Below are 23,194 nucleotides of genomic sequence, written 5' to 3'. Positions count from 1 at the left end.
TAACAGCTGATCCGCTGATAAGCCGCTTAACAGCTGATCGCTAAAAGCCGCTAGACCGCTAATAGCGCTAATCCGCTAAGCTGTCAATGGGCTTGCTTCGCAAGACGAAAAAACCGCTAGATGAAGAGAATCGCGGAACGGATTCTTTTCATCTTGCGAGGCACCACTGTAATAATTTTTATTTATACCCCGCCCTCCCCAGCCAAGGCCGGGCTCAGGGTGGCTAACAAGCAATAATAAAAACAAGTTGAATGAATACAACTTAAAAACAAGATTAAAATACAACAATTAAAATTGTAGTATGAAAAATAGGGGTGGAAGATAAATAAATTCAGTTCCATTCAAATTTAAAGCTGAACCTATCAAATAAGCACTTTTAAAAACTATGGAGATGGAAACAAACCCATTATTCAAAATTCAAACTTATCCGAATTTTGCGATGCAGTTCTCTAACCAAGGGGAAAAAAAGAATGCATTAGGGGGACGTGTGCATAAAAATTAATATTCAGAATTCAAAAAATGCATTATATAAGGGGAATTACCTGCAAAAAATGTGTACATTAGTCAAAACTACGTATAAAAATGTGTTTATTTGAAGTTGGCACTAAAATGTTGAATTTTTATGACTTTTTTTTAAAAAAGAATCATGAATTGTTGCAAAATGCAGAGAGATGAATTTAAAACTGGAAAAATGAGAAACCGAGGGAACTGAAATTGACAGATCCTTCTATCCCTAACACAGAAGGTTGTGTGGGAAAAGCTAGCAATATGATTGCCCCTGGAACTGGAGCAGCACTGGCATGGATTCCTTCTGAATAATAATAATAATAATAATAATAATAATAATAATAATAATAATAATAATAATATAACTCAGTATCATGTGTGGGCTTGTTCCGACATTATTTTCTCCCTAGGATTGTTCCTTAAGTGAGATAGATGGTGGCCTCAAGCCTGCCTGTTCTCACTCATCACAAGGAAAATGCCTAAACTGGGAATTTTGTGGTGTCTTCACTGAGTCTCTCAAGAGAATTTACTCCATCAAGAGCTGGAGAAGATTTCTGCATGCCCAGCATCTGCTTCCAGTCTCTAAATAAGCCAGTTTTGTGACTTCCACCTGAATATCTTTGTTGCTCTGCATATACGTCAAAATAGCTTCTAAGCTGCTTACAACTACAGTGGTGCCCCGCAAGACGAACGCCTCGCAAGACGAAAAACCCGCTAGACGAAAGGGTTTTCCGTTTTGGAGGCGCTTCGCAAGACGAATTTCCCTATGGGCTTGCTTTGCAAGAAGAAAGCCCATAGGGAAATCTCCGGGGACCTCTTTTAAATGCTAGCGGTGGGGAGCAAAGCCTCCCCCCCGGCCTTCAGAAGAGGTCCAGGAAGGCCGGCGGGGGCCAAAAGGCTTTGCTCCCCACCGCCAGCATTTTAAAAGCAGTCCGGGATAGCAGGGAAGCGCTTCCCGCTATCCCGGATGGCTTTTGAAGGCAGGCGGGGGGAACAAAGACTTTTGCCCCTCGCCCGCCTTCAGAAGAGGTCCAGGACCTCTTCTGAAGGTGGGCGGGGGGCAAAAGTCTTTGTCCCCCCTGCCTGCCTTCCCGGGGGCTTTTAAATCGCCCCGGGGCTGTCCCGGGGCGATTTAAAAGCCCCCGGATGGCTTTTGAAGGCAGGCGGGGGGGAGCAAAGACTTTTGCCGCCCGCCCGCCTTCAGAAGAGGTCCTGGACCTCTTCTGAAGGCTGGCGGGGGGCAAAAGTCTTTGCTCCCCCCTGCCTGCCTTCCCGGGAGAGCAGAGAAACCCCCCTGCCTGCCTTCCCGGGAGAGCAGAGATTTTAAGATCGCCCCGGGACAGCGGAGACGTTTTTAAATCGCCCCGGTACTGTCCCCGGACCACTTTTGAAGGCAGGCGTGGGGGGAGCAAAGACTTTTGCCGCCCGCCCGCCTTCAGAAGAGGTCCTGGACCTCTTCTGAAGGCTGGCGGGGGGCAAAAGTCTTTGCTCCCCCCTGCCTGCCTTCCCGGGAGAGTAGAGAAACCCCCCTGCCTGCCTTCCCGGGAGAGCAGAGATTTTAAGATCGCCCCGGGACAGCGGAGAAGTCTCCGCTGTCCCGGGAAGGCAGGCGGGGGGGAAGCAAAGACTTTCGCCCCCCTCCAGCCTTCAGAAGAGGTCGGGGGACAGACTATCCCCGGACCTGGTCTGAAGGCGGTTTCCATAGGAACGCATTAATTGATTTTTAATGCATTCCTATGGGAAACCGTGCTTCGCAAGACGAAAAACTCGCAAGACGAAAAGACTTGCGGAACGAATTAATTCGTCTTGCGAGGCACCACTGTATAAAATCAATACACAGTAACAATTCCATTCCCATTCCCATACCGCATGTTGTCAAGAGCAATTTGTGACCTGACGCTGTTCAAAGTGAGGGAAATTGCAAGGAATTCACTAGGCTTGTGGAAGTCTAAGACGCTGCGGTGGTACCTTGGGTTACATACGCTTCAGATTACATACACTTCAGGTTACAGACTATGCTAACCCAGAAATAGTACCTCGGGTTAAGAACTTTGCTTCAGGATGAGAACAGAAATCGTGCTCCAGTGGCAGCAGGAGGCCCCATTAGCTAAAGTGGTGCTTCAGGTTAAGAACAGTTTCAGGTGAAGAACGGACCTCTGGAATGAATTAAGTACTTAACCCGAGGTACCACTGTATTAGGATACTGCTTGTGGTCAGTTAAGGCTGTGCCATTCAAGTAGAGACATCTCATAGAGTTGGAAGGGACAAGAAGGATCGTCTGGTCCAACCACCTGCAATGCAGGGATCTTTTGCCCAACGTGGGACTCAGACTCTGAGATTAAGAGCCCAATGCACAACCAATTGAGCTATTTCTTCAGTAGCTATGGCACCAAGTGCCTTTTCCCTTAAAATGCAGGTACCCATATAAAGGTAAAGGGACCCCTGACCATTAGGTCCAGTCGTGACTGACTCTGGGGTTGCGGCGCTCATCTCGATTTATTGGCCGAGGGAGCCGGCGTACAGCTTCCGGGTCATGTGGCCAGCATGACTAAGCCGCTTCTGGCGAACCAGAGCAGCACACGGAAACACTGTTTACCTTCCCGCTGGAGCGGGACCTATTTATCTACTTGCACTTTGATGTGCTTCCGAACTGCTAGGTGGGCAGGAGCTGGGGCCAAACAACAGGAGCTCACCCCGTTGCGGGGAGTCGAACCGCTGACCTTCTGATCGGCAAGCCCTGGGCTCAGTGGTTTAGACCACAGCACCACCCGCGTCCCGTCAGGTACCCATGTAGTGGAAGTTAAAATACATCATGTCCCTGGTAATTGAAGATAATATTATATTTTATATATACAGAGCTACCTGAAAGCAGAAACTTCCTATATATCTAGAACAGATTGAAATGATTGTGCTGCCATTCTTAGGTGTTGTCAGCTGAGCATGGCTTATCTTTATATGTTTCTCTTTATGAACTAGGAAATGATGACAACAGCTGCTCTCCACTCTCCCGCTGCCCCGCAGAATGTACTTGCCTAGATACTGTGGTTCGTTGTAGCAACAAAGGTCTAAAGACTTTGCCAAAAGGCATCCCCAAAGATGTAACTGAACTGTAAGTAGTACAAAAATTAAAATTAAATGTCAGCAACAATGTTTCTTTCGAGAGTGATGGGACTGCTTTTGGCAGGTAACTTAACATTATCAGACTGCCCATTGGTCAAGACCCTAGTCTGCCTTTGCTAAATATTTTTCACAGGACCTCAGGTATGGTATTTCAATGCTTTGCCTTTTCAACGCTCATTTCAGAAGCTATCCAAACATTGGAAATCTATTTCTCCTGGAGTTATTTTCTGGATATTGATTGGAACCAATAATGGTAAAAACTTGATCTACTAACTTTTTAAACCTTTTTTTGAGAATAACTCTGCATTTATATGAGCACCAACAAAGTATGCTGTTCTTTATAGTGCCTTCAGATTTTTCTCAACTATAAAATGTATCCTTTGGTCTTACAGTGTTATAACATCAATCTTTTAAAAATAGTATATTTGTGGGGCACTACAGTGCTTTGTGTCACTTGTGAAAGCAAAAGTTGGAGGTCCATCTGAACAGGAAAGGGGTGGTTAGCATCTTCAGAACCAGGTTATATTGCTCTGAAGGATCAGGCTTGTGGTTTCTGAGAGCTCTTAATGGCCTTGTCTTCAGATGCTCATGTTGTCTTTGTAACATGGAGCGACTTTTATCACATGTGAGTCACTTATCGGCTACTGCCCCTTGTCTGGCCAGAGTTCCCATATATGCATTCTGCTTTCCCACTTCTTCTAGATGTGATTATGATTCAAGGAAGAGCTCCAAATTCTTTGTAAGCTGCTTTGGGAGCCTTGCTGGCTGAAGAATAGTGTGTTAACTTTTAAACGTAAAATAGGTAATGAATGCTCTGGTTATCTCCCGCTTGGACTACTGCAATGCGCTCCTCATCAGGCTACCTTTGAAGGTGACTCAGAAACTACAACTCATCCAGAATGTGGCAGCTAGACTGGTGACTGGGAGTGGCCGCTGAGACTGCATAACACCTGTCTTGAAAAGACCTACATTGCTTCCCAATACATTTTTGAGCACAATTCGAAGTGTTGGTGCTGACCTTTAAAGCCCAAAATGGCCCCAGCCCAGTATACCTGAAGGAGCGTCTCCATCCCCATTGTTCAGCCTAGACACTGAGGTCCGGCTCTGAGGGCTTCTAGCAGTTCCCTCACCGTGATAAATGAAGAGTGCCTTCTTGGTTGTGGCACCCACTCAATGGAATGCCCTCTCATCAGATGTGAAGGAAATAAAATCTGACTTTTAAAAGACAACTGAAGGCAGTTTTTAATGGCTGATTTTTTAATGTATTTTAAATATGTTGTTGGGAGCCGCCCAGAGTGGCTGGGAAAACCCAGCCAGATGGGCAGGGTATAAATAATAAAATAATAATAATAATAATAATAATAATAATAATAATAATAATAATAATAAATCACATGACTGAAGGGTTTGATGAACAAATTCTCTCAAGATCCCTTCGTGCACCTTGAGGTTTTGACCTCCATAGAAAGACTGCTTGTGTGCTTAGTTTATCTGGCACAGTACATGACAGGACATATTCTGTTACCTTGGACAGTTCTGAGCATTCTCAGAACCGTGATCATGGGTGCTTTAGAAGATTCTGATAAGACCCACACCCAGCCTCCCAAAAAAATCTGTCGTTTTACAGATAGGATGGAGCTTTTCACGACTAACACTTCTGAGTGTGCTGTGAGAGGAACCTAGGCATGCCTGGAGAATTTCAAAAAGCAGATGAACCAAAGGTCTATATGGGAGGCTTCAGCCGAATTCCTACTGTCAATCACATCTGGCACAACCTCTAGCAAAGCTCTGCTGGATTCCATGAGTTCACATGGAACATCTGGACATCAGGACCACTTGCAGTGGTCCTAGCAACCTGCTATTTTTTTTTAAATAATATTTATTAAAATTTTGTTTGAACAATAAAAGACATACATAGTAACATAGTATTTTCCAACATCCACATTTCATTCTCATCATTGGACTTCCTCACAACTCTTGTTCCTGCATTCCAAACTCTTAAATTTTGCCAGCAATTTATTAACTTGTTTCAATTCATGTAATGTAATTTTCCAATATTAAATCTCAAATTTTAGAAAATTTAGATCATTCTTTTGGAGACTTAGTTTTAACATAGTATTTATCCAAAATTTGTCTTTTCTTTCAGTTGCATTTAGATTCATATTCCTTATAACTAATTTGTTGGAACCATGTTATTGCTAATCTTACATCTTTCTTAACATTCATACAATTTACAATGTTTTTGTAGATGGTCCTTAAATTTCTTCCAGTCCTCCTCCACCAGTTCTTCTCCCAGGTCTCGGATTCTGCCAGTCATTTCCGCCAGTTCCATATAGTCCATCAGTTGCATCTGCCATTCTTCCAGTGTGGGCAAATCTTGAGTTTTCCAGCGTTTAGCGATGAGTATCCTTGCTGCTGTTGTAGCATACATAAAAAAGGTTCGGTCCTTCTTTTGCACCCTCTGGCCGACAATGCCTAAAAGAAAGGCCTCCGGTTTCTTAGGGAAGGTATACTTAAATACCTTTTTCAGCTCATTATATATCATTTCCCAGAAAGCCTTCACTCTAGGGCAAGTCCACCAGAGGTGAAAGAATGTTCCTTCGGCTTCTTTACACTTCCAACATTTATTATCAGACAAATGGTATATCTTTGCAAGCTTGACTGGGGTCATGTACCACCTGTATATCATTTTCATAATGTTTTCTTTCAAGGCATTACATGCTGTGAATCTCAGACCGGTGGTCCATAACTTTTCCCAGTCAGCAAACATGATGTTGTACCCTATGTCCTGTGCCCATTTTATCATAGCTGATTTGACCGTTTCATCCTGTGTATTCCATTTTAGCAGCAAGTTATACATTCTTGAAAGTATCTTAGAGCTGGGTTCTAACAGTTCTGTTTCTAACTTTGATTTTTCCACCTGGGTCCTAGCAACCTGCTAGTTGCGATATATTTTTAAAGAACAACTGTCCACCATGACATCGGGGTTTGACAATTCCTCCTCAGAGGATAAGGCCATGAATTAGAGTTCGAAGAGTTAGAGAGAATTGCCCTCACTCTGCACTGCCCGGGAAGTGGTGGCACAGGTGGAACCCATTTTGCCATCATCCCTCTGGCCTGAGGCCGCACTGTCGCACACTCAGACTCTGTGCGCTCCAGCCCGGACGCTCCAATGGAACCACGATCTCTTGCATGCAATAGGATCAAAATGTTGTCCAGACAGGCAAGGCCCCTTTTATTAAAAAGGTGGGCGGTGGGAGCTGCAACAATATTTAGAGTTTGCCTGTTACAGAAACAACAACTTGCTCCAGCTCTGTATGGATTCGGCAGTGCTGAATCTCACCTTGCTGGAACCTTGTACCTGCTCTTCCTGGCTTGGATTGGCACTGCCTTGCATCACTTGATTCTGCCTGCCAGGCTGACCCCCCCCCCCACTTGGATCAGATCCCTCTTTCTGCTGGAATCATTACCTGGAGCAGAACGCTGCCTGAGTGTTACTAGCTACTTTTGATAGCAGTTGTAACACTGCCCTTCATTTTTTACCACACTATTGCTAATCCAAAACTCCGTTTTTTACAAAGAAGTACCGATATACAATGAAACAGCCTTTTCTGACAATCCAGATGTGTTTGCATCAAATAGAAAATATTGGTTCACTGTAGTCAAATTATTTCTGTTAGTGTGCAGGTGTGCATCTGGCTATTAAACTGATGGTTGATCTCATCTATTCCCCAGTTGTCATATTATTATTTAAAAGGTGCGGGGTATTAGAGTCATGGAATGAACTATTGGTGATTTCAATTAAATAATATTGTGTTCTATCTTCCCTTTTGTAGCTATTTGGATGGAAACCAGTTTACCCTTGTCCCCAAAGAACTTTCAAACTACAAGCACTTAACTCTTATGTGAGTAATCCTCTCTCTATGCTAATGTTATTTAAAATCTGCTCTTCTATTAAATGAAGTAGTTCCAGACCTCTTAGCAATTAAAATTCTATTGCACATTTTAGAAATAGTTTATATTTAGTCCACTAATCACAGCACAATTCATTAGAAAGTATGCAGACTGAATACAGTCGTACCTTGGAAGTCGAATGGAATCTGTTCCAGAGGTCCGTTCGACTTCCAAAATGTTTGGAAACCAAAGCATGGCTTCTGATTGGCTGCAGGAAGCCACAGAAGCCCCGCCACACGTTCAGATTTCCAGACCGTAACAATCACTTCTGGGTTTGCGGCGTTCGGGAGCCAAAACATCCGAGTACCAAGGCGTTCGGTATCCAAGGTACAACTGTACCTTGCTATCCACTCCAAAAGATGCACCATGGAGTATGCTGGATGTAGTTGTTTATTATATGGATAGCACACAGTATTAAAGAGTGTAAAGGCATTATACAAGTATATTCAGTTGCAGAGAGAAATTGGATTAGCTTGCTTGGAACAGGGTTATACAGCAGTAGATGGCATTACAGTGAAAGAACAGGAGGAAATAGCGACAGCTCTTACCATCTTTAGTGGAGCAATTTCTGAGCCGCTTGCTGGATTTTTTAGAAGGTAAATTCAGCTTTAAGGGTGATTTCAAAGTTAATCTTCAGGAGAATATCAAACTTAGAAGCAACTTTACTAAATTTCAGCATGTATAAATACAATCAAAATGTGTTTGCATTTTTCAAAAGTATGTTTTCTAGTAGCACATTTTTTTATGAAACAAAAGTGGTTAATACTTTAAATATAAAGCATACCAGTTAAGAAATGTTGCATCCTTACCTGTTTTGCTCCAAAAGGGTGCATTTATTATCACTCAGGAAGTCACTTGTTCAGATACGCCATGTAGTTCCAAGTTTTATTTCACAAAGGGAAGTATTAGCAATACGTTCATATCTGAAGGGTCTAGTTCTGGTTATTATTTGGGTTTCTTCTTTTTGTAATATTGGCATTCTCATTTTGTTGTCTTTAGTCCTACTTGTTAAAATGCTTGCTGGGTTCATACATTGCATGTGGCAGTATAAACTGACATTTTAAATAAGAATTAATAATACTACATTTACTAATAGGATTTGGTGTTTGAACATCTGTGTTATGACTTTAAGAATTTCTGGATTTTTATTGTTATTTTTTTAGAGATTTAAGTAACAACAGAATCAGCACCCTTTCTAACCAGAGCTTCAGCAACATGACTCAGCTGCTTACTTTGTAAGTGTATTTGTGTAGCAAATATATATATATATATGTTTAAGTACAGTAAAATCTTTATTAATAAAGCTGATGGTTGATCTGGATTTTGGCTGTGTGTTTATGGTGAAGAAATCAATATGTAAACTGGAGCTTACAGCTCTCCGTTTATAGTATCTAGTTTGAAAATTAATTACTTGGTATACTTTCAGAATTCTGAGCTATAATCGTCTCAGATGTATCCCGGCACGGACGTTTGATGGCTTGAAATCGCTTAGGCTGCTGTAAGTAGTAATGTTCCATTACTCATTTTCTTGTGTGTACCAGCTGGAGGATGAGACCTGAATCAAGCTGTGTGGCTGCTCCTTCCCCATGGCTCTGGTAGTTTGAATGGTCAAATATGGCAATAGATATTCCCCTATCAGTGCTGTTTAAGCTAGGGGATGTGGTTTGACCCACCACCACTCATGTCCACCAATGATTTCATTATTTCATACATTACCAGAGAAGTGTGGGATTCTGCCATGGGAAACATCACCTAAACTGCTCAGTTGGGTCTTAAAGGGCCCCCTGACCATTAGGTCCAGTCGTGGCCGACTCTGGGGTTGTGGCGCTCATCTCGCTTTATTCTCCGAGGGAGCTGGTGTACATCTTCCGGGTCATGTGGCCAGCATGACTAAGCCACTTCTGGCGAACCAGAGCAGCGCACGGAAACGCCATTTACCGCCGGAGCGGTACCTATTTATCTACTTGCACTTTGATGTGCTTTCGAACTGCTAGGTTGGCAGGAGCAGGGACCGAGCAGTGGGAGCTCACCCCGTCGCAGGGATTCGAACTGTCAACCTTCTGATTGGCAAGCCCTATGCTCTGTGGTTTAATCCACAGCACCACCTGCGTCCCTCCCAGTTGGGTCTTAGTGGTTTGTAATTAGGATAATTCCTAAGAAGTCACTTGCCCTGGTACCTTGATGGAATCAACCTAAAGCAACTTCTGATGTAGTAATTAAACTACAGTTATTCCATAAATAAATAATTCGCAGTGCCCCATGTAGACATATTATAAGGCATGAACTCTAGTGCACAGTAAAATAATCATGTGAGGTAGACTGCTGTGATTGTTGGCTCCTAGGTAGACTGCTAGGATTGTTGGACATGGGTGATGCTGTGGTCTAAACCACTGAGCCTCTCAGGCTTGCCGATCAGGAGGTCTGCGGTTCGAATCCCCGCAAAAATTCTAAAGCACCCCAAAAAGTGCAAGTAGATAAATAGGTACCACTCTAGCAGGAAGGTAAACAGTGTTTCCGTGCACTGCTCTGGTTCGCTAGAAGTGGCTTAGTCATGCTGGCCACATGACCCAGAAAAACTGTCTGTGGACAAACGCCAGCTCCCTCAGCCTGAAAGTGAGATGAGCGCCGCAACCCCAGAGTTGTTCACGACTGGACCTAATGGTCAGGGGTACCTTTACCTTTTTTTTTTAACCTGTACACAGCAAGTTTTGCTTTGACATCTCCAAGGCAGCAAGAAGACATGATATGGGAACTATTGCATCCTAATGCCGCAGTGGTCCCTTCTCTCCCCACTCTTGGTTGTAGCAAGCAGGAGAAGAGGATGGATTTCTGTGGCATTAGATTGAGAGGTATGGTTCCCATATCATGTTGTCCTGAACTTGGCTTCATGCAAGTAAGAGTGTAAGCATCCTCTTAAGTTGTAACATTGGTAGAATTTTGACACTATTATGTTATGCAAAGTCGTTGTCCATTATATCACAGAATAGATATCCATAAAGGTTGAAAACAACACATATTCAGAGAAGTCAAGCTTCTTCTGTCTGACAGGAGTCTTGTTGCGTCCTGTTGACGAAGCCTAGTTAGGGAAGGAGATACGGCTTCAGTCCCGTACTTCTTGGGACAGTGAGTGGCCATGTTACCCTGCCAGAATACTACCCTTCGTCTTGCTATTTGGTGCAAGGGATGGTTGACCTGAGGTGGGACAGAGTTTGAGTGGACTATTACAGATTGTCCCATGCTATATCTAGTAAATTACTCAAAAGAATGAAAAGTTGACATGTATGTGTTTTGAACAAAATTTGTTTTACTGTGATAAATCCCTAACAGTATGTAATTAGGAACATAAGTTTTCATGTGTTTGCTGTCGGTTTGACTGGAAAGCTCTTGAACATTTTGGAATGATTTGCATGGCCAAATGCATGGCCACCACATCTCCCTTGGCAAAAGGTGTGACATGAAACTACATTGCTAATTTCCCAGTCTCTTCCATTTCCTTTGGGTGCTGTTTAGAGGAGTGAAGAAATACTCAAAGGGGTGATATTGTGTCACACATTTTGCCATACATTATGAGAGATGGGGAATGAGGAGGTGCAGGGCTGCTTATTATAGTAGTGATGTGGCAGGTGTAACATGTTCACATCCCTGAGAGTAAGGCAATATTCTGCTCAGATTCCATTTTTTTAAATTGATTTAACATATTTTTCTGTGTATAAGATGCCCACATGTATAAGACGCCCCTTACTTTTGGGGACCCCAAATTTAGAAAATGGGCATATACACTATCCATGTATAAGACACCCCCAGATTTTTAACCTTATTTTAAAGTAAAAAACACACCCTAGTCTTATACATGGAAAAGTACGGTATTTTCCAAAACATACATGCTGCTTTTCCAGGCAAATCTCATCCAAATTGGCTTACAAGTGTGTGTGTGTGTGTGTGTGTGTGAGAGAGAGAGAGAGAGAGAGAGAGAGAGAGAGAGAGAGAGAGAGAGAGAGAGAACAGCCTTGGTTGACTGTGAATTTTGGTATGGATTTCAAGCTTACAAGGAACTGATACTGATAATATATGCAGATGTCTGGAAATATATTGCATTATGCCATTTATTAAGTTCCTCACCATCTATTTCCAAGCACATAATTGTTTCTTGTTTGCATAGGTCTCTACACGGCAATGATATTTCTGTTGTACCTGAAGGTGCTTTTAATGATCTTTCAGCATTATCCCATCTGTAAGTATCCTGTCTATAAGTTAATATTTACATTCATGTGCTGATTGGGCAGTTCACTGTTAGAGAGACTTAACAGCCTCATCCTAAACATTTGTATACACTAATTCAGGGAAGCACAGGCTGTCATTTACCTGGGATATACACAGATAACACTTTTAGCAGTGCACTTATACAGTGGTTGGATGCGCTTATTGTAAGAATGTATTTGCTGGTGTGATTGACTGGAAGGATACATAAGCAATGGAAGATGGGTTGTAGGTAAACATATGTCTACCTTCTGTTCTTTTACTGTTTTAATGAACTTCAATATTCTTGCAGCTATGTATATATAGTCCATAAACAAATATTTATATTACTTTCCTAAGCCAGGGAATTCATATTTTGGGATGCACAAAAAACCATGTAAAAATTGGCAGTGAAATGAATCAGCATCTCAATGTTTCCCCAGCCTGCCACAACAACTTAGTAAATGTCATGTTGCATGTGTCAAGCCTTGTATATTATGCTGATAAGGGGAAACTATTGCTAAATTCTTGATTGCTTCCTTAGCCTTCTTGCAAAATACGTTTTGTTTATTCGCTATTACAGCTTAAAGCCTGCACTGTTGCAAGCATTGATCTGGGCCTCTTCTTTCAGTGTTAACAAATTGTTACTGGGCTAAGAGTATAAATGTTTGGGTTGAAAACCTCCCCACTCCCATGAGTAGGAGTCTTGATTATTTGCAGTTAACGGCTCTCTGTGATAACACTAGGTCACATCCATACTATACGTTTAAAGCACCTTTATACCACTTTAACCATCATGGCTTCCCTAAAGAATCCTGCAAACTGTGGTTTGGTAAGGGTGCTGAAAGTTAAAATAAGTGGAAAGCATTTGTTTGCAATACAGAGGGAACTTGCAAACACAAGAGGAGCTAAGCAGCCCCTCTCAGTTGCCGATTATCTCTTGCAGATGCCCCCTCCCTGCACATTAGTATTGTGAGAAAAACTTGGAGCCCCATGTTTGCCTTTTAATGTTTAGTTCAACCTTTTACAGTTAATCCTTTGATGATGAATTGTTTATAATGGGTTTATAATTTTATAATAGGGACGCGGGTGGTGCTGTGGGTTAAACCACAGAGCCTAGGACTTGCCGATCAGAAGGTCGGCGGTTTGAATCCCCGCGACAGGGTGAGCTCCCGTTGCTCAGTCCCTGCTCCTGCCAACCTAGCAGTTTGAAAGCATGTCAAAGTACAAGTAGATAAATAGGTACCAGTCTGGCAGGAAGGTAAATGGCATTTCCGTGAGCTGCTCTGGTTCACCAGAAGCAGCTTAGTCATGCTGGCCACATGACCTGGAAGCTGTACGCCAACTCCTTCAGCCAATAAAGCGAAATGAGCGCCGCAACCCCAGAGTCAGCCGCGACTGGACCTAATGGTCAGGGGTCCCTTTACCTTTTTAATTTTATAATGCATTTCTTCCCAATGTTTCCCTTCGGAGCTATTATGAAGCTGAAACTTCATGCTCTCTTTTCTGTAACTTTTTAGTAAGTTGATTCAGCAACATACGGAGTATTTTCCACTACGTTTTCATGATAAGAAAAGCTCTGTGAGAGAGATCATGTGAAATGGTGTTGTTGTTTTGGTTCTGCAGTGCAATTGGAGCAAATCCACTTCACTGTGACTGTAATATGCAGTGGCTGTCTGATTGGGTAAAGTCGGAATACAAAGAGCCAGGCATAGCCCGGTGTGCTGGACCTGGGGAAATGGCGGACAAGCTGCTTCTCACCACTCCATCTAAAAAATTCACCTGCCAAGGTATGTCCCCCCCCTCCCCAAAATGCTTATATTTCAGCATTCTAGAATAGAAAAATAATTGCCTTAATATAATATGCTCTCAGTTTCATATAACAATAAGAGAGACATTTCCTGCTCTTATCCAATGTGTTAAAAATACTCCATGTCATGGAACACATTTGAAAAATTATTGCTGTCTTTCTCCCTGAGGACCATTTCATGTATAAAAGGGATGCAAATCTGGGTTTGCCAATGTGTACACTCAACAAAAAGCTGCAGTCAATCACAGTTATCTGTTGAGTGTACCTGGATTACACATGTAGCTACAAACGTTTGTTTATAGCATTATAGAACACACTAAGAACTTAATGTGTCCAGTAGTACTTTCAAGATGTCTGGAGAGTCACCATTCTGGAGGTTGTCTCGGTCGTATTGGTTTAATTTTTGCTTGTTTGTTTGTTTAAAAACCTTTAAAAGCCAGTGCATAATAGAATCACTGTCTTTAGGAAAATAAAACTTTTAATCGTCTGATGTAGTGCAACATGTTTCTTGCTATGACTACAAGTGCTAGAACTCATTGGGGTACGGGGGGAACTATTTCTTCTTTGGGCTTGTGTACAAGCCCAGTACTGTGGTACCTCGGGTTACATATGCTTCAGGTTACATACGCTTCAGGTTACAGACTCCACTAACCCAGAAATAGTGCTTCAGGTTAAGAACGTTGCTTCAGGATGAGAACAGAAATCGTGCTCCGGTGGCGTGGCGGCAGCAGGAGGCCCCATTAGCTAAAGTGGTGCTTCTAGTTAAGAACAGTTTCAGGTTAAGAACAGACCTCTGGGACGAATTAAGTACTTAACCCAAGGTACCACTGTATTAACAATGAGAAAACTTGTGCTCAAAGATAGCAATGTACAGCAATGTAGAATTAAAAATAAAATAACCAATGTAAAGAACATTTGCTAAATTCCCTTCTGAATTATGCAGTTCTACTTCATTAGAAAGACTGTTAGCAAAGAGCTTATTTCCATAGATAATGTCCCCTACAGCATTCGCCCCATTCCCATATACATTATTCCTCTGGGGGTGTTGCATCTAATAGATTTTCCATGTTTTACTTTTGGCATTTCACAATCCACACCCTGCTTCTAGAGATACCAGGGCCTTGTGGTTTTCTGATACCAGGTAAGACTGTAAAGTGCCCTGGATTGAATTTCTGTTTAAGCCAGGACCTTCGGACCTTCCCTACATGTTTCTCAAGCAAACATTTTCCCCAAAGACATGCATGTTGTCCGTTTCTTCCCACTTTGCTTGGATGACATTTGTGAGTGATTCCTTTTTACGTGCTATGGGATAATGACATTCTGGCATCCTAAACAACCTTTTGGTCTTTTAAATCATGATGCTGATTTATTTATCATAGAATCATAAAGTTGGAAGGGACCCTAGGGTCATCTAGTCCAACCCCCTGCAATGCAGGAATCTCAGCTAAAACATCCTTGACAGATGGCCTTCCAACCTCTGCTTAATTTATAGTCCATCTGACTAGGGTGCCCCAACCACTCTGGGCAGCTTCCAACAAATTATAAAACCACAGTAAAACATCAAACATTTAAAACTTTGTTATACAGGGCTGCCTTAAGATGTCTTCTAAAAGTCAGATAGTTGTTTCTTTCCTTGACATTTTTTTTTGGGGGGGGGATGTTGCAGATATTAATATTGCACAGTTTGAAGTGACTGGAAGCAAAAAGAACTGATTCCTTTTGGAATAAATCATTGTCCAGGCCCATAATAATACTGTTCAAAGTTTTACTGGCCAAACACTTCAAAAACAGAATATAAGCATTAAAGATACAATCAAAATATCCATATGATGTATTGTGCTGTCGGGCACAGGCTCAGTATCTTAGAAAATATGAAATAATTCAAACAGACCTAGAAGCAGAGCTCTGTCTCTCTTCCATTGGCCTTAGGCTGTTTCTCTCCCTTCAGGAGAGCTGCATTTTCATCCTCACTCCATGGAGTTTGAAAGACAAGGACTAAAGGCAACTCTCTAAGAAAGTGAAGATTTGCAATTCAATACCTTCATCACATGATCAAATGCTCACTCTCAGCACAGAGTAAAACACAATCAACAGTTATTCATTAACCCAGAGTCCTTTAGAAAACAACTGTAGAAAACCCCCAATGTTAAACCTTTTCACCAATATATATTTAGGCATTCTCATTTCAGTGTCAGTTAAGCCATTATACTTCCACAAGTTTTATATACCATGTTAGAATTGTAATTGTTACCATCTTGTTGTATCCTTCAATATCCTCTGTGAGCATCAATATTGATATTGACAAGCCTTCCCATTACTTGACTTCTGTTTTCTGATCTTCTGTTTTCTTGGTATCTTCCTCTACTGCACCTACCCTTAAATATGGCTATGGCCTTGATATCATCTTCCTTCTGTTGAGTCCTCCATCTTCTGATGTTTTTCTTCTTCATTTGTGGCAATAAGGACTAGAGCCTAGATCAAAAAACCTACCAGGTTCAAAAACTGAATTCCTGTAGTGGAAGGGTGGATGCTTGTAGCAAATGAAGTCACACGATCTCCTTCCTTTGAGTGGGAAGAGCCACATAAATTGGGCTTCTGGAGGTAATAGAACCAAAAAGACTAGTGGCCATTGATAGCCTTGTCCTCCACAAGTCCAGTCTCAATGAACCATTTTGTGCATTGTGCAGCTTTTTCTTGGTAAGGTTGTTCAGCTAGCAGCTGAGAGTAGCCTGGGCATCACATAAAAGCTACATGTCCACAGCCAGCGTATTGCATAAAAGTGTTGAATGATTGGCTTGTACAGATCTAGCTACAGATCTAGCTACAGATCTAGCTGTTAGTACAGATCTAACCCACCCTAGCTGAAAAGGTATTTGATAACAACAATGGCAGGCTTGTGTCTGACTGTGAATTTGTGTTCCCTTGAAGGTCCTGTGGATGTCGGTATTCTGGCCAAATGTAGTCCCTGCTTATCAAACCCATGCAAAAATGATGGAACTTGTAATAACGACCCTGTCGATTTCTACAGATGCTCCTGTCCCTATGGCTTCAAGGTATGGAGAACATATGAAGGTCATTTTTTATTTTATTGGGAACCCATCTTCCAGGCTAAGCCATGCCACTGGTCCATGTAGCCTAGTACTTTGGGATCACAGATTGAACTTCCATCCTATAGGCCAAGCACATGCTCTGCAATTGGGTTTTGGAGAGTGGGAGAAGCAAGATTAACAGCAGGGTGGAGAAATGTATAAGGTAAAGGACCCCTGGACAGTTAAGTCCAGTCAAAGGCGACTATGGGTATGCGGTGCTCATCTCGCTTTCAGACCAAGGGAGCTGGCGTTTGTCCACAGACAGCTTTCCAGGTCATGTGGCCAGCATGACTAAACTGCTACTGGCACATGGAGGACCATGACGAGTGCCAGAGCACATAGAAACACTGTTTACCCACCCACCGCAGTAGTACCTCTTTATTTACTTGCACTGGTGTGCTTTTGAACTGCTAGGTTGGCAGAAACTGGGACAGAGCAACGGGAGTTCACCCCATTGGGTGGATTCGAACAGTCAATATTCTGATTGGCAAGCTGTATATAACTGTGTTATTTTAAAAGAATAAACCAATTTGCCTTCCCTCTGTGCAATCTCACAACTTTGCTGTTTTATTCCTAGGGCCAGGACTGTGATGTTCCAATTCATGCCTGCATTAGCAACCCTTGTAAACAAGGAGGGACTTGTCACTTAAAAGAAGGAGAAAAGGATGGATTTTGGTACGTTTTTATCTGGAAACACAGAAGAGAAGCCTGTTGCTTTTGAAAGACCAGTCAGACTAGCAGAACCCAAGCACTCCCACACAAAAGTCTATGTGTGCTATTAGTAATCTTTGATCTCACAAAGTAATGAGAAGCGAGGACTATTAATAAGCACAAAAGCACAAACCCACAATGGTGGTTCTTCTAAGGCTTCAGGAAACAAAGTCACATCAATGAGCTTAATGTTCCCTGTTAAGTTTTTCTTTTAAATACGTTGTTATTAGTCAAGGCATAACAGGGCAAGACAACATGGTGTTGACTCTATTATGCTAATTAATTGCTAGCTAGATCCCTGCTGGAAAGACTCTCAATTCAGCTGTTGTTCTGTGCATTATATCAACAGACAGCCTGTAAATGATCAGATGTAAATCCCAGCGAAACAGAAAATTAATGATTCATTGCCAAATCAGCACGCCAGTGGATAAACATGCTGTGAGCATTTTTAATCTAGAGTTATTTAATCACACACTACAATTACCCGAGATGTATTCCATGAATTATGAAATAGAGTTCTTTAATAAATGGATCCAATAATTTCAAATAAGAATGCTGACCCATTCTTCTATCTAGTTAAAAACCTTCTTGATTCCTGCTTTTCATTAAGAAATTATCCTTAATTTTACATCTACATTTTGGCCAAAGGTTAGAGTGCTTTCTGTTTGAAATTAATCTGATGCATTTTAATACCATGGTAAATTAACATTTAATCACAGCTTCAAAGGACTAAAATGAGCAAAAAGCACTTCAGAACACGTTAGTTTGGTGGGACTTACGTAGGGAAATTTAGTAAAGGTATCCAGAGTATCAGCTTACCATATTGTTCACCATGAATGCGTAATGTCACCAGTACCCAGTACAAACCAGGAGTAAATAAATTTAAATACAATTTATTCCCCAAAGAAGCTAAATTCCTTAAGTAGTGAGGTTTCAACTCCCCTCTCTCTGTGTGTTTATATATATTCATTCCATAACATGCTACCATGTTTGAAATACGTCTGCACATGAATAAAGTACCAGTTCAGAACCAATTCTAGTATTGCTTCTGCAATAAATAAAACAAAACTTCCATTTAACTTAGTGTTCCCTAGTTACCTTCACTTCACCTTGCCAACAGAGGTCCATATATAAAGCTATGGTTTTCCCAGTAGAGATTTATGGAAGTGAGAGCTGGACCATAAAGAAGGCTGATCGCTGGAGAATTGACGGTGCTGGAGGAAACACTTGAAAGTCCCATGGACTGCAAGAAGATCAAACCTCTCTATTCTGAAGGAAATCAGCCCTGAGTGCTCACTGGGAACAGATCCTGAAGCTGAGGCTCCAATACTTTGGCCACCTCATGAGAAGAGAAGACTCCCTGGAAAAGACCCTGATGTTGGGAAAGATGGAGGGCACAAGGAGAAGGGGACGACAGAAGACGAGATGGTTGGACAGTGTTCTCGAAGCTACGAACATGAGTTTGACCAAACTGCAGGAGGCAATGGAAGACAGGAGTGCCTGACGTGCTCTGGTCCATGGAGTTACGAAGAGTTGGACATGACTAAACGACTAAACAACAACAAAGTTACCTTCCAATTTTCAATAATTCCCCGGTTTTTAACTATATACTTTCTGCTATGTTTTATGTTTGACAAATTTCTGGTATGGGTTTGTCAGCACCAAAACAGGTCAGTGGTATAAAAAGCAGCATAAATGATGCTGAGAGACATCAAAGGGCAATAAGAAGTACAGTTTAGATTCTCACGGCATGAATAGGGAATCTTTTTATTTATGTAAGAACATATCAGTCCTGGGGGATTAGGTCAAAGGTCCATTAGCTCAGCATCGTCTTCTCACATGAACACTTCTCTGAAAAGGTTTCTCATTTACAGGTGTGCCTGTGCAGATGGATTTGAAGGTGAAAACTGCGAAGTGAACGTCGATGATTGTGAAGATAATGATTGCGAAAATAACTCAACCTGTGTTGATGGAATTAACAACTACACTTGCCTATGTCCTCCTGAGTACACAGGTAGGAAAAGGGGAAATGATACTCTTAACAGCATTTAGCATGCTAATGCGTTTGAATCACTTTTATTCTAGTTTGCTTGACTTTGCAATAGCTTTTAGGAGTTGCTTGACTTTGCAATACCTTTTAGGAGTCTGTGCATTTAGCCTTTTGTTTAGCTGCCCTTGGCATTCTTACAAGCATTGCTATTATAACGGAAAATGTAGAACCTGGAAAAGCAAAAAACTGAAATAAGGAGCATTCCATTTTTCATTATTCCCTGATTGAACACACTGCAATTGGTACTGCACTAAAATTGCTAAATAATTATGTCCCAGAAATTATTGGAATCCAGAAGAACCATTTTTCTGTATTCTGTCTGTCGCATAACTGCACCTCCATAGTTTTCCTTTCAGCCATGCAATTCTCTTTCACCAAACTGCAAATGCTTTTTGAACCTTGCACAAGTTATCGTTTGAAGGTGGGAAGAGGATGCTATTTAGAAGGTGGAAATGAAAGTCATATATGCGGGTCTGATGTATTAGGGGAGATAGATGATAGATGATATTTATTTGCCTTTCTAAAAATACACACACACATCCCGCTATATCTTCCCGATTTAACCCAGCAAGCTATTGGTCCAACCTAACTAAAACATATTATATTAATTTATCAAGGCTGTTGAAGTCCAATTTGAAACAGGAATCATTTAGAAATGAATTCTCAGGTCTTGGAACTAATTTTGCCCCCTGTGTGTGGGTACACATATACCCCCTTCACATGTATATATTAAAAATAATAATTCTGTACTAGATTGTGTGCTTGTGTATCGGGGTGGGAGTGGGGGCTATGAAAAGAGGCAAATGTCATTTTTCATTTCAATATGCACCGTACTTGACAGTGATTGAAATAGCAAAGCATGGATAACTAGGTCAGTACTGAAACAAAGTCTGTCATTTTCTCAATAAGCATGAATGCCGGAGATCAGTTTTCTCATGCTTAGATGCGTAGTAAGAACGTTGTGGTATTTTATGTGAGTGGCAGATTAACCACATCTGCACAGGTCACGATAGCTAGAAAAGGCTCCAAGTCTATAGAGTCTTCATAGAAGGAAGATTTGAGAAAGTGTTGGTAATGTTTTAATTGCCCTGTCCTTCAGTAGTTCTGGGATGGATCCTGATTTCATGGCTCGGCTGAGACACTCCTAAGTGTGTCCAGCTGAACATGCTTAGGTCTCCACCAATTTCCTTGCTTTCAATGCAACAAGGTTTGGCAGCTCTCATGGGATGGTGACATTTGGGATAGGACCTGCACACTCACTCACTTGTACTCCTACTACAATCCCCACAAACATGTTGCTTGAATGCCAAAATAGGATTATATAGTATCGTGAAGCAGAAGTAGCTAGCCACAGCTCTGAAAGGCATGGATTATTGTTGTTGTTATTATTTATGCTACTGATAAGAAGGGAGAGATGATAAAATCAGTACTGAGCCACAAAGGTCTCTTGACTAGAAAATCACCTGAATTGCCAGCTCACATAAAAATGGGTTATACAAACTGATATTTGGGCTTGTTTTTGCTGACGTACTTGCAGTGGCTCAGAGCAAAAATGTTTTAAAGATTCTAACCACAGGTCAGTTTTCAATTATAGCGTTTCACAGATTTCAGAGACATGGATAATCTGGTTAGTTTTATATTGAAGCACTGAGGTTTTGCTCGTCATGGTGATTTAAAAGTGGATTTTGTGTTTGTTTTGGTGACTTCTCTTTTTTTGAGTTTCTCTCTGCATATACAGTATATGGAAAATCAATGGGGCACAAGGAATGGAAAGATATGTTGTTTTTTTTAAATCAGTAATTAGTCAAAATGGAAGGATTTGTAACTCAGCAATATATGAAGTTATTAAACTGCTTGCTTAGCATAAGTTCATATTCTGAGATCTAGTTTGGGTAGAAGATTGTTGGGTCTAGGGCCTTATCTCTAGTCATTATGGGCGTAGCCAGGATTTGGGGTGGGGGGCAGAACTGAAGTGGTTGGTCAGTTAGTTAAATATTTCTATTTTTTTTAATTGATCAGGGGAGCAAGCTGCCTCCCATTTCCCCCCTCTCCCACAGCTATGCCCATGCTGGTCATTCCTCTTTTCTGCTAGAATTTTCCTTTCAGTAGTGTCTGCAAGGCAGGCAGAATCCTAGGAATTAATTCCTGGTCTTCATCCGTACATACACTCACAGCTCAGAGCATCAAAGCAAACTGATGTTTCACCTAGTTAGGTAAAGGTAAAGCGACCCCTGACCATTACGTCCAGTCGTGACCGACCATGGGTTTGTAGCGCTCATCTCGCTTTATTGGCCGAGGGAGCCAGTGTACAGCTTCCGGGTCATGTGGCCAGCATGACTAAGCTGCTTCTGGCAAACCAGAGCAGTGCACGGAAATGCCGTTTACCTTCCCACCGGAGTGGTACCTATTTATCTACTTGCACTTTGACGTGCTTTTGAACTGCTAGGTTGGCAGGAGCAGGGACCGAGCAACGGGAGCTCACCCCGTCGCGGGGATTTGAACCGCCAACCTTCTGATCGGCAAGCCCTAGGCTCTGTGGTTTAACCCACAGCACCACCCGCGTCCCTTTCACCTAGTTAGGCTGCTGGTTATTGACTTAGATATCTTTTTTCCTCTTTAATGTTGTCATTTGTTTCATTTCAGAGATAGGGATCAGATTTTCAATTGGACATTTATTTTATTTATTTAAAATATTTTTATACCTTATTTGAAATAAAAATTATCAAAATGGTATACAAAGGCTAAAACATCAAATAAAGGAAAAAACCCAGACATATAAACATAAAAGCAACCGTGGTTATATATCACCTGAAAGGGCAAAACAGAAAAGTTTTAACAAAGAGGGAATCATTCAAATCTCACATGGATGGGAGTTTCAACATTCTGGGGCCATAGCAGAAAAGGCCTTGCTTCTTTTGGAAGATAATCCAGCCTTCACATGTGATGCAGTCTTTAACAGGGTCTCATTAAGACTTCTTAGTGGGAAGGGAACTCATATGGGAGAAACTGTCCTCTGGGTTAATAAAATAAATTCTGAGCCCAGAAATGTATTAGTTGCCAGTGTAGCTGTTTCGAAATAGGTACAGGTGACAACCATTTTGCGTGGGTGTTCCGTTTCCAGCCCCCACATGCATTGATGAAGCACCCCCCCACACACACACACACTGTTCCGCCCGTATCCTTCCCTCTTCTGGGTCCAAACGGATCCACACATCGGCGATTGCTCATCCTTTGGATGTGCCTACAATGTTAATCGCTGACAAAAATGGTTTGAGCTAATCTGTAACTGAACTGTTGCATTTTTCAGCAGCTGAAGTGTCTGAATTATCTTAAAGGGCAGCCCTATGCATATTGCATCACTGTAACTCAGTATGGAGGCAAGCAAAACAGAAATAAAAGTGGCCAGGTCTCTTGTCTTCTAGTAGCAAGTGCAGGTGCTATGTGAGCCAATGTCAGTCTGGGCATATACCGTATTTTTTGCTCCATAAGATGCACTTTTTTCCTCCAAAAAAGTAAGGGGAAATGTTTGTATGTCTTACGGAGCAAATGCGTGGTCCCTGGAGCTGAATTGCCCTGGGGCAAAAAGCAGATCGTGCTCTTTTTTTCCCTTTTTTTTTAGAAAGAGGGAAGGGGGTTTGAAACAAAGCCGCTGAGCAGCTGATCAGCAAGCAATCGGGAGGGACATAAGGGACTCTAGAGACAAAGGAGGCTGCCTGG

General features: G+C 41.8%; 1 protein-coding gene across 6 annotated transcripts in view; it reads left to right on the top strand.

Moving 5' to 3' along the window:
- The window catches only part of SLIT2 (slit guidance ligand 2), a 244,603-nt gene that overhangs the window by 197,751 nt on the left and 23,658 nt on the right, over positions 1-23,194 (top strand). For all 6 annotated transcript variants that reach the window (XM_081924339.1, XM_081924337.1, XM_081924338.1 and 3 more), the window contains 9 exons: positions 3,484-3,616; positions 7,464-7,532; positions 8,745-8,816; positions 9,008-9,079; positions 11,741-11,812; positions 13,444-13,607; positions 16,556-16,680; positions 17,294-17,391; positions 19,302-19,441. In XM_081924339.1, the coding sequence (XP_081780465.1) occupies positions 3,484-3,616; positions 7,464-7,532; positions 8,745-8,816; positions 9,008-9,079; positions 11,741-11,812; positions 13,444-13,607; positions 16,556-16,680; positions 17,294-17,391; positions 19,302-19,441 (945 nt within the window). The remainder of the gene's footprint in view (positions 1-3,483; positions 3,617-7,463; positions 7,533-8,744; positions 8,817-9,007; positions 9,080-11,740; positions 11,813-13,443; positions 13,608-16,555; positions 16,681-17,293; positions 17,392-19,301; positions 19,442-23,194) is intronic.

This window comes from Podarcis melisellensis, assembly GCF_964234715.1.
Source record: "Podarcis melisellensis genome assembly, chromosome: 9".
NCBI lineage: Eukaryota > Metazoa > Chordata > Lepidosauria > Squamata > Lacertidae > Podarcis > Podarcis melisellensis.
This window is presented reverse-complemented; position numbering and strand designations above follow the sequence as displayed.